This window comes from Eretmochelys imbricata, chromosome 13 (assembly GCF_965152235.1).
Source record: "Eretmochelys imbricata isolate rEreImb1 chromosome 13, rEreImb1.hap1, whole genome shotgun sequence".
NCBI lineage: Eukaryota > Metazoa > Chordata > Testudines > Cheloniidae > Eretmochelys > Eretmochelys imbricata.
The window spans coordinates 15,819,694-15,831,089 of record NC_135584.1 but is presented as its reverse complement, the minus strand read 5'-3'; the positions used below and the strand labels follow the sequence as shown (position 1 = coordinate 15,831,089).

At 43.5% G+C, this 11,396-nt stretch overlaps 1 protein-coding gene across 1 annotated transcript; it reads right to left on the bottom strand.

Moving 5' to 3' along the window:
• Positions 1–370: 370 nt before the first annotated feature.
• On the bottom strand, positions 371–10,979 carry KCNG1 (potassium voltage-gated channel modifier subfamily G member 1). Its single transcript, XM_077832420.1, has 3 exons — positions 10,841–10,979; positions 1,790–2,594; positions 371–1,250 (listed from the first exon to the last, which is right to left on the bottom strand). Exons 2-3 carry the CDS (start codon positions 2,546–2,548, stop codon positions 480–482), a joined length of 1,530 nt encoding a protein of 509 aa, XP_077688546.1. The 5' UTR covers positions 2,549–2,594; positions 10,841–10,979; the 3' UTR covers positions 371–479.
• Between the last annotated feature and the right edge of the window lie 417 nt (positions 10,980–11,396).

Genomic DNA, 11,396 nt, shown 5'->3' with positions numbered 1-11,396 from the left:
TAATTCTACTACAGTCAATGGAGGTACACTGGGGATGAATTTAGACTTGAACTTGTTATCTTTATAGTATTTATATACATGAAGAAACTAAAGAAGAACTTATTTAATTATCAAAATTAATACCTACACAATGTCTTGGTTGGAAAATGGTACATCACTTTATATTACAAATACAACACAGCCTGTGTCAAGTATGTATTTTACATTGTTCTCGTTTCAGTCAGAGAACTCAAATTCCTAATATCCCACTGCATGATCTCATGGGGAAAAACTGTCTTAACTGTACATTTTGTTGAAAAGAAAAGAAAAGAAAAAGCCTTTAATAATAGGCTTTTAAAACCACATCAGCTTGATGGCTAAAACCCCCTTTCTTGCTATTTGTATAAAGATTTCTTTAAATGCTTCCAAAGCAAATGGTAAGATGGGATCTCTGACTGCATAACTTTGCCCAATATCAGACAATTATGGCAACTTAAATTTCAGTTGTTGTCCCTAGTCTCAGAAGAGATACTGGGAAATAAAATGTCACTCCTTTGTGATTCATTACTTAGCTGAGACTTAGTTTTTAATAAGAATTGTGCTTTCCTGAACATGAGTCTTTCCTGCTCTTGCTTCAGCTCAATGTAGGAGCGTGAAAACGTGTGGAAGATGGAGGTGACTGGAAATGCCATGAGGAGAATGCCACTCAGAATGCTGCTTAAAGCCACCACCTGGCCTGGAATGCTTCTGGGAACCATGTCGCCATAGCCTACTGTTGTCATGGTGATTACTGCCCACCAGTAGCACGCAGGGATGCTGGTAAACTCCTGTGAGTCCGCCATCTCATTCTCAATGACATACAAGAGCGGCGCAAAAAGTGCAATGGCCACGCAGAGGAAGAGCAGCAAGAGTCCAAACTCCCGGGTACACCTGCGAGCGGTGAGTCCTAAAGTCTGCAGGCCGAGAGAGTGCCTGGCCAGCCGCATGACATATAGAATCCTCAAGGCACGGAGTATGCGGAGCACCAGACCTACTTTGTCCAGATAGATGTTGCCAGAGGTTGGCTTTTTAAAGCCCACCGAAGTGGTATCTACTAGTAAAGTGATATAATAGGGCAGAATGGCAATAATGTCAATCAGGGTTAATGGTCTCCTCAGAAATACAAACTTGCGCTTTGCCTGAATGAATCTCAACAGGAATTCCAAGGAAAACCATGCCACACAGACAGATTCCACGATGAAAATATTGTAGCACATCTGGGAGCATTCACCCTAGAAGAAAGAGAAGGAGTTTATACTAAGTAAATGAACAGTCACTATTTTAGTTGGTAAAGTGACAGGAATGATATTTTTTTGGTCTTTAAAGCCATAATATTAAATGAATTGAAGCTGTATTAAGGGGTAACCAGTTTGGCAAATCTGCTGAATTACAAGCTAAATACAAAACTTACCACACCCCCAATACTTCTTCCACTGAAGTCAATGGCAAAACTCCCCTTGACTTCAGAGGCAGTGAGGTCTGGCTCCAACTTCCCTAGTTTCTATCAGTAATTATGGTGTTCTTAAGCAGCACAAACAAAGCTTCAAAAATTCATGATATGGCTGTCCAGAAGAATGCATATTTACAAAATGTTTTTGTCAGAGAAAAGTGTCATTTACAACTTTCAGTATCTTTATCTACAGGCCTTATCCTGCTTGCCCTGAAGACAATTACAAAACTCCCACTTGCTTCAATGGGAGCAGAATTAGGCCCTGTATTTGCTTTACTTTTTCCAAAGAGTGATGTTTTACCATCCTGAAAGTCAACTTACTCTCTCCTCCTCCTCTCTTAAGTCGGGCATGGTGCTGATGGATAGGTTCACTGCAGTAATGGTCACAAACAATACAGACAAACATGCAAATACTTTCCCAGGAAGCCCCGACTGCGGCCTCTCCACCATGTCTTGTAACTTTTTCATGCACAGGCTGGCTCTTGTCTCTTCCACTGGTTCACCTGGGTTTTCATTCTCTATGAGGTCGTCCTCCCTTTCGTTCATTTCTGTAAACTCCTCCATTTTTTGCAGATACCTCCTCTTGCAGCACCATTCCAGACTGTCCTCCTCAATGCCCCAGTAGAGCAGCTCCTCTTGGAAAGAAAGAGCGCACATCTCTCGCATGAGCCGAAGCTTCCCAACCCGCAAAAATGTCAGGATTGTCCTAAATGCCCCCGGGTTGCGGTCGAAAAAGAATTCATTGCACGTCACATCGTAATCATCGCAAATGTTTAAAATGTCATCAAAATTATTACAAAATTTCAGTTGGCCCAAGCGTGTCAGGGGAAACTCATCAAGTGTGGTCCAGGGCAGCAAGTATTTAATGCCCCCTACATTTATGATGATATGATGCTTCCGGTCCTCAGGTTGAATGCTTTTAAAGAGATCCTCTTCAGGGTGAATTAGCTTGGCTCTTTGGTAAAAAACTCCCTTGAGGGTTTCTGTTTCTGGAAAGAACGTGTGGTTGAAGGAGGTATCTGAAGCACAGCTCAGGGCGCTATAGTCATAATCAGAATTTTCTCCTGTTAAAAGAGTCATTTTGGAAGCTAACTTCACATCCCTTAGACACTCCAGCAAGAGTATTCTGCAACAAAGAAAATACAGATGTTTGGTGTTAATGTATATGTTTGCCCTCTGGATCTGAAACAAAGATGGTGATTGAAACTTGACTATCTATAGGGCTGCTAAAGAAATCACAGAGAAAATGTATGCCTGCAAGTGGCTCTGTATATTTAGCAGAATGCGAATGTAAAAAAGAAGTTATCGCACAGACATGTAGAGTTCAAGTGTGTGGTGCAGAAAAGGAATTGGAAAAAAGCATTCCTGTTTGTTTACTATATGTAAAAATCTTCTTAAATATTTTAGTAACAATTACGTACATACAAAAGAATCCGAAGTTGATTATGATGAACTTCACTAAGTATCCTTGTCTGTTCAAGCAGTCTTAAACTGCTTTCAAGGAAGTCAAATGGAAACAATGTTGACAAAACATTTGCACTGCTATTCATATATAATGCTTGCCAGTTGTGTGTAACTGGACATATAAATAGCATGACAGCTTGCTCTCTGGAGCCTCAAACCTTATTCAGAGAAGATAGTTTAATAACTTTATATGAATTTCATACAAATCATACACTATTCTTTGGATTCAATAATTTTGTTTAATAGACATTGTTCTCACTGTACTGCTAATATATTTAATATAGTTGGAGCAAAGGTACCTTTCTCTGTCATTCTAAGAGTCTTCAAAAGGTTCTTATGATATGGTTCTGAAAATATGAAGGAGCAAATTCTGCTCTCAGTTACACTAGTGTAAATTTGGAGTGACTTCACACAAGGAATGGAGTGATCTTGGGTTCATGCCCATATAAAAATTTGGCCCTGAAACTGCTAAACTCTCTCTGCCTAACTTGCTGCACTGCAACATTCACTTGAATTACTTTGGAAGGTGGCTGTCACATAAGAAAGGAATATGCCACGCTGGCTCTAGATTTCTCATCTGTATATTCAGCCACATTTAACATGAGTAGCTATTTAATTTTATTGGGTGGGGGGGGAAGTGTTTTCACTGAAAAACAATTGAGTGCAATAAATAAATAGTAATCACACTTGCTAGTCACAGGCTCACAGAGGGGCAGCAAATATTCCATGCTCCAGCCTTCCACAACAATATATTTTTGCTGCATGTGCTTGGGACACTTACTCTGTCTCCTTTAATGGGTGGGGAGGGAGACAGCAGCGACAGTAGGCTCCATTAGACACAGAACTACTCTTCTCTGGTGTTAAAGATTATGAATGAAGCCATTTATTTTAAAAGCTTGCATACTTATAGCCAGAAGCACCACAAGTATCACGCTGCAGAACAGCTGCATTTCAATCTCAGCATGATGGGCTGCTCATGCATGTCAAAATTCTCTGTACATGGCAGACTTTAATGTTACCATTATCTCAGCTATTCTCTACGCTGAAGTTTAATCCCCCTTCCGGAGCTAACCTTTTCCTGTTTCCTCATGGCAGATGGACTCGTGTTCTTGGTGGAGTGATACCTTCATGCCTCTGACACCTCTCAGTATAAAAGGAATTCAATAATCACCTGCCCTTAAAGAGAAGATGGAGGATCCTGGGTAAGGAAAACCTATGTAGAATACACAAGTATAGCCAAAGCTTCATTCAGATCCTGCTAGAGCCACAGCACTCTTTCCTGGCCTGAGGTAAGCAAAGAGGGCTTTGTCGTCTTGTTTGTATCATGGAGTAGGATCTCCACTGCTGCTCCCCCGTGCTCCATGAACACAACACACAGGAAAGGTGCCAAAAACTCCTATACGTTCAGCTTTCCCTGCCTTATTACACAAACTCTCATTCACAAAACTGAGCTCTAAGTTGTTCTGTCTTGGCCAGGAACATACACGTATGGCAATGCCCAAGGCAAGAGAAATACAATTCTAAAAAATCTTTGGAACTGAAACGTGGAGAGCAAACAAAGGGGCAAATCCACTGGTTCTTAGGCAAGGTTCTAATGGATTTCAGTAAGTGTCTTGCCTGAATAAAGACTGAGTAATGGGCTATTGATTGACATGTCATATTTTCTGCAGAAACATTAACACAAAATGTAATCCTATGTAAAAAGACACTGTCAAGGTTCCTTCCCCACTCTGAACTCTAGGGTACAGATGTGTGGACCTGCATGAAAACCTCCTAAGCTTACTTTTACCAGCTTAGGTTAAAACTTCCCCAAGGTACAAATTAATTTTACCCTTTGCCCTTGGATTTCCACTGCCACCACCAAACTTTATCTGGGTTTACTGGGAAACGTAGTTTGGACACATATTTCCCCCCCAAAATCCTCCCAACCCTTGCACCCCACTTCCTGGGGAAGGTTTGGTAAAAATCCTCACCAATTTGTATAGGTGACCACAGACCCAAACCCTTGGATCTTAGGACAATGAAAAAGCATTCAGTTTTCTTACAAGAAGACTTTTAATAGAAGTAAAGGAATTACCTCTGTAAAATCAGGATGGTAGATACCTTACAGGGTAATTAGATTCAAAACATAGAGAATCCCTCTAGGCAAAACCTTAAGTTACAAAAAAGACACACAGACAGGAATAGTCATTCTATTCAGCACAGTTCTTTTCTCAGCCATTTAAAGAAATCATAATCTAACACATACCTAGCTAGATTACTTACTAAAAGTTCTAAGACTCCATTCCTGTTCTGTCCCTGGCAAAAGCAGCATACAGACAGACACAGACCCTCTGTTTTTCTCCCTCCTCCCAGCTTTTGAAAGTATCGTCTCCTCATTGGTCATTTTGGTCAGGTGCCAGCGAGGTTACCTTTAGCTTCTTAACCCTTTACAGATAAGAGGATTTTTCCTCTGGCCAGGAGGGATTTTAAAGGGGTTTACCCTTCCCTTTATATTTATGACAGACACGCTCTGGGAAATTCCAGCCAATAGTGAGATTATTAGTGAAGCTTCATGACAAGTGACGGTTCTCTGCCATTACCTACTGGTAAAGCTGCAGAGTTCAGATAAGCTAATAAATCCTGTATAGAATGACAGCTGCACTGCAAAAGTTTGCACCTGCAAAGAACAGAGGTCAAGGGGTGCAAATTTAGAGGTCATTTTTCAAAGATTGGCTCCAAGGGTAGGTTGGTGTTAGCTTCTACTTCTCAGAGAATGCTTTTACTAACAACCAAACTTGCAGTTACCCTGAGATATAGTCCTACCATATAAAGCATTCCTATTGACTTTACAGCTAGTCTACTAGTAAAGTACTCCTGAGATGATGTTCTCTGTGAGAATGATGCCCTGGGGAATTCAGGCTATAACTCCTGCTGAGATGTGGGAGACCCTGTGAGATGCTGAACTGACACCCACACCCCCTCCTTCAGTGTTCCCCAGTGTTCTGTTTCAAAAAAATGTTTTATTCTTACCAACTTGACTGTGTCTATTGTGGGGTTGGGCCAAAGGGAACGCTGATACGTTTACAGTTCCTGGAAATTGTGAATAACCAGGAGAGGAGTTATATTAACCGTTTTCCCTTCTGAGGTAAGCAAAGAGGGCTTCTGCTATATCAGATGATGTGGGTTAATAACAGCTTATGCCCTTAATTGCAGCCAGAAAAAAAATGAGGAGGCAGCTAATCTCTGTGATTGGTTTGCTCTCCCAGTACATCCACTGATACAACGTGAGGAAATGGGAGAAAAAATGTAAATGTTATGCGTGTATCAGGCTTGCACTGTAACCCACAGGCACCAACTGTGAAATCATTAAGCCATAAAAATGCGTTTTCATTGCCTTCCCACCTCTGTCTCTGTATGTGTGCAAGACGACAGGCCAAATTAATCCGTGGTGTAACCCACTGAATGGCTGGGACTATAAAACGTGGCCATTGGCTACCCTTTTCCTGTAACGAGAGGTTGAGAAGCCTAGATAGTACAACTAGATGCTACAATGGTGGATGCCTAGTAGATATCCATCTCTACATCTCATTTACCTCACATGCAAAAAGCACAACCTCCCAACCACCCCTATGTCTGGCTGAAGCTGAACACAGGCAAGCCACAGGTGGTAACATTTGGAAGGTGGGAAACACTTTGAACAGCTAGCTATCACTTTTTGTTTACCCTCCATGGAAGAAGTCTACCTCAAAATGGCCAAACTGGTCCACAACATAAGGTCTTCTCAATGCTGCTGGACTCATGGAGAGTGATGAGCCACAAAAATGATTTTATTTAGGACTAGCCAGAAAACTGAACCCTACCCTCCAAACTAGGCTATTACCACTGGATCTAGGTATGAACACTCCATCATCAGCAATGCTTCAATAACTCCAGAACACAGCCGCTTTCTCTTCAGCAACACCAAATTCGCCAGGAGCACTTTGTTGCGTCCATCCATCCCCGTTCCACTCACTACCCTGGTTTCCTGTGGAATACTGGGCCAAAACTCAGAGCTAAGCTTTATGGCCTTACAGGGGATTGTCCCAAGGTACCTCAGAGAGCGCTGTGACAACACCACCCTCCACAGCTGCTTTTCTCAGGAAATGTGGAACTGTCAACGTCCAGGATGGATCTTGTGAAAGCAGAAGACAGGACATTCTTGGCAACAGGGCCAAGTCTCTGGCACTCCTTACTGGGGAAGACCAGAATGGCCACATATTCCATAATCTTCAAAATGAGGTTTAAAACTCACTCCTTCAACTTGGCATTCCTGGAAATGTGGCAGAATATGACAAAGAAGGGGGAAAAAAAGGGAGGAGAAGGAGGCAAGAGAGTAGAAGAAAATCAAAGATAATAAAAAACAAGCCCACAGTCCCTGACTGTGTGAAGCAGGAAGGAAAATGAAACAGTACAGTGTTAGTCTGTGCTGTTTGTATTATTCCTTGGGAGGCACGCCTATGCTATGGTGATAGGTGTTGCCAGAAGACCAAGATGGTCAGGAGAAAGATGACCAACTGCAGATTTCTGTTGCTGAAAAGCTCATCAGCAATGAGCAAATTCTATTCACCTCTCAAGGAACACTATACTATAAGCAAATATTACGAGTGTGCTTTTTCTTTAAAAGATAGGTAAATTCAGCCCTTGTATTTGTGTAAAGTTTCCATTCAGCAATTTGACTTCTATGCCCTTTTCAAAGAAAATGTCAGTTTGAAAATTAAAAATGTTCTGTGGTTACAAGGAAGCTACAACAAAGCTCGATAACAACCAAGTCCATCCTTGGGGTAACTCTACTGGCTGCAGTGGATTTATACCAGGAATGAACTTATCCCATTTCAGCCCAACCCAAATAGTGTATAAAAGCAATAAGCTACAACCATATTTTCATGACACACAACAGACCAAGAACCAAGCAACACTACCATGATAGCAAATCAGCCTTGTACCAGTTCCACAAAAGCACCGTAAAACATCAATTTCAATTAAGAGATGTTTTAAGTCAGACACTGCATCTGAACATTAACGCATTAGACAAACTAGTCAGCCCAGATCAGTAATTATTCTGCGTGATGAGACAGGTCAAGCTCTAAACAGGTCCTCTTGTATTAGCCTGCTCTACAGAAACAGCTCTGGGTAATGCCCAGTGATAAAAATCCACTGGCTCCTTTCATTGCCTTTGAGACAACACTCTCTCTGTTCTGAGTGGACTGGGACTTGGGAAATGTGGGTCCTGTTCCTGGCTGTGCTGCTGGCCTTTTGTGTTACCCTGGGCAAGTCACTTGTCTCTGTGGCTCTCTTCCCTCTCACCCTTTTCTGTCATGTCTATTTAGCTTGCAAGCTCACTGGGGCAGGGGCTGTCTCTCACTGTGTTTGTACAGTGCTTAGCACAATGAAAGCTGTGATCTTGTTTGTGACCTCTACGTGCTACTGTTATACAAGTAATACATAATAACAAATATTCTAGTGTGTGTGTGTGGGAAATATCCTTGGTTAACTTTGTTAGGTTGCAGTTGTGTGTGTGTGTGTGAGAGAGAGAGAGGAAGTCTGTGTGTATGTGAGAGAAACAGACACAACCTCTTCAGAAATATCTCATGCTCAGTTTGTGTGTTCTTATTATGTTCAGTAAGTAAACCAAGTTAGAAATCCATTTGATTGCTCTGATTATCCCCACAATTGAGGGAGACTATCAGACTAATTAAGTTAGGGGGAAGGGATTATTAAGGATGCCCTTCTAAAGCAAACAGAAACAACTAGTTACTTGTTAAAACTCCAGTTCCAAATTTTTCTCAATGTCCTCTGCAGCATTTTGATTTCTGCAGTGCATCTCTGATGTAATCAGAAATCCTGCAAGAAGCCTTGTTACTGTTCTGTTGCAGAGACAAGTCAAAGTTGTGCCTGGATAAATAACAACAGTGCTAGGGGGACATGGGTCCTTTAAAGCCTATAAAGTATCTGAATAGTTCCCCAGACTTCTGTCCCAAGTCTGGTTCCTAGTACTTCTTACATTTGCTGCTGTTTACCATTTCCTCTTGTAAAACATGTTCCAATGCAGTACGACTACTTATATAATTACCTCTCCAAAAAAGGCTCTGCCATAAGAAGCTTTCCTGCCATTTAAAAATTATTCCTGTGTTATACTTCTCCAAATGAAAAAAAAAAAAAAAGTTCCACATGCTTCTCAGGCTGTATTGGAAATCCAGCTTGTTATTCTCCAGGACCTGAAGCTCATCGATCCACCATATGGTGCTCACACTATAACACCTGTCTGAGGCTACCATTCTGAAATACTCCAGACTGCACGGACACAACAACTTATGTAGTGACAGGGTACTCAAACTTCTACTCTACTTACAAACACACCCTAAACATTGCAACCTAAGGAAGTTCCCCAGGGATATGTTTCCCCCACTAGATTAATTGTTATTACTTCTCATCAAAACAAGACTTGGAAAAGTTAGTTTCTGACATTAAAATCATATTAATAAATATATCCTATGAAAATAAATAAGCACATATCTGCTGCTCTGTTTGATCTGGTGCAAGCAGTTATACTTAAGGCCAGGGCATGTTATGTTGTGCTAACCCACAAACTAAATGCTGACTTTCCTTTTATTTGAGCATGTTACTGAAACTAATGCTTCTGTCAAAAAACAATCAAAAGAGAAGCAACTTTGCCAAAAAAGAATCCCTATCTTCCTCAGAGATTACTTCAGTATTGATTATAACTGATAACTTGCTTTCTTACTTCCAAATAGTTTTTTCATTGTAAGCAATTTTAAATGAGATATTATAGTAAATTTTAAGCACGTTTTAATAAGTAAATGAGATTTGTAGTGTGTTTATATATATATATATATAAACAATTAGTTCACCTTTTGCCATCAAAATGAAAAGTGAACACTGGGTACTAATAGTACATATAGTAGCTTTCCCCCCCAGTATAACCCTTTCTGATGGATAAATAAGACTGAAGCACACTACTTGTTAAAAACAGCTTTTAAGACAATAAACACAAAACAAACAAAAAGTCATGAAATTAACAGGATGAAACAGAGAACTTAAAATAATTAAAATGAACTGGATAAAGGACAATCAGAGCCCGGGCAAAGGACACACGACTCTGAAAGTCAGGAAATCGCACTGTGCAAACAGACAGCTCAGAGAGAGGGAACAAGACACGGAGAAGGAAACAAGGAATGAAAGCGGATGTAAATAAAAAGCCATGTCTAGCTGATGGATTAGCCGAGGCAGCTGTCGGCGAGGCTCTCAAAGAAAGGAGGGAAGGAAACAGAAAATAGGCTGGAAAGCAGGGGAAAGTTCAGGAGCTCCCGGCACTTTCACTACCCGGATAAGCCACTTTAATGAGCTAAAGAGCCATTATTTTAGTGCAACAGTAGGAAACGGAGGCCGGGTGAAGGAGCAGGATTCCTCCTGTTAAATCCCTGCTGAGGGCTAAAACCTGTTGCTTGAACGAGATGTGTATGAGTCTGAAATCATCATCCCAATGTTCCGGGGAAACCATCAAAGCCTCCGGCCAAGGGGCAGCCTCCCAGGGCTTTCCGGCCGCGGCGGTGGCTCTTGTCCCATGAGTGCTGGTGACCTGGGGACTGGAGCGAGCGTAAAAAGCAGCTGGCTGCCCTCTGGTCTCTTTCTGTCCCCACCGATAAACAGCCTGAAAGGGAGAGACCCGGGGAGGGGGGACGCGCGCTCAACGCTCTTCCAAGGAGCCGCAGCCAGGCAGGGCTCCAGCCCCGGCGGCTCGTCGCGGGGGAGGAAAGTTCGCTAGAAACTTGCCCGGGAAGTTCCCGGACGCGGCTGGGCAGGGAGCCGGGGAGCGCAGCTGTGCGGGAGAGGGGAGCCGGGCTGGGCAGGGGAACGGGACGCGCTTACTGTGCTGTGGCGGCTCCGGCCGGCTGGGTCCTTCCCCCGAGGAGCCGGGCAGGCGTGGAGGCGCCGGGCAGCAGGAGCAGCGAGCGCGGCGGCTCCGGAGGGAGCCTGAGCTGCGCTGAGCAGGGCAGAGGCACCGCGCCCAGCGCGCAGGCGGCGGGGCTGGGGCTGCGCCCACAGGACGCTCCCTGCTCCAGTCCCTTTGACGGAGAGGGACAGAGTCATGGTAACCGTGGCTCGCGTCGCAACCGGCGGCTGCCGCAGCAACCAGGGCCGCCCGGGAGCCGCCGGCACGCTCCGGAGAGTCGGGCACCGCACGGGCAGCCGGCAACACCCGCCAGCGACAGCCGCGCACCCGCGCCACCCCCGGCCCATGCAACCTACCGCAGACGCGCACGGGCGACCGGCACGTGCCCATCCCGCACAGGCAACAGGCCGCCGCACACTCTGCAGGCTTGCACGCGCCCCCCCCCGCCCCGCGTGCAACGTGCATTGTGCTCACACGCACACACACCTATGAACATGAATTGAGTAGGACAAGCCCCACCTGAATCCAGCT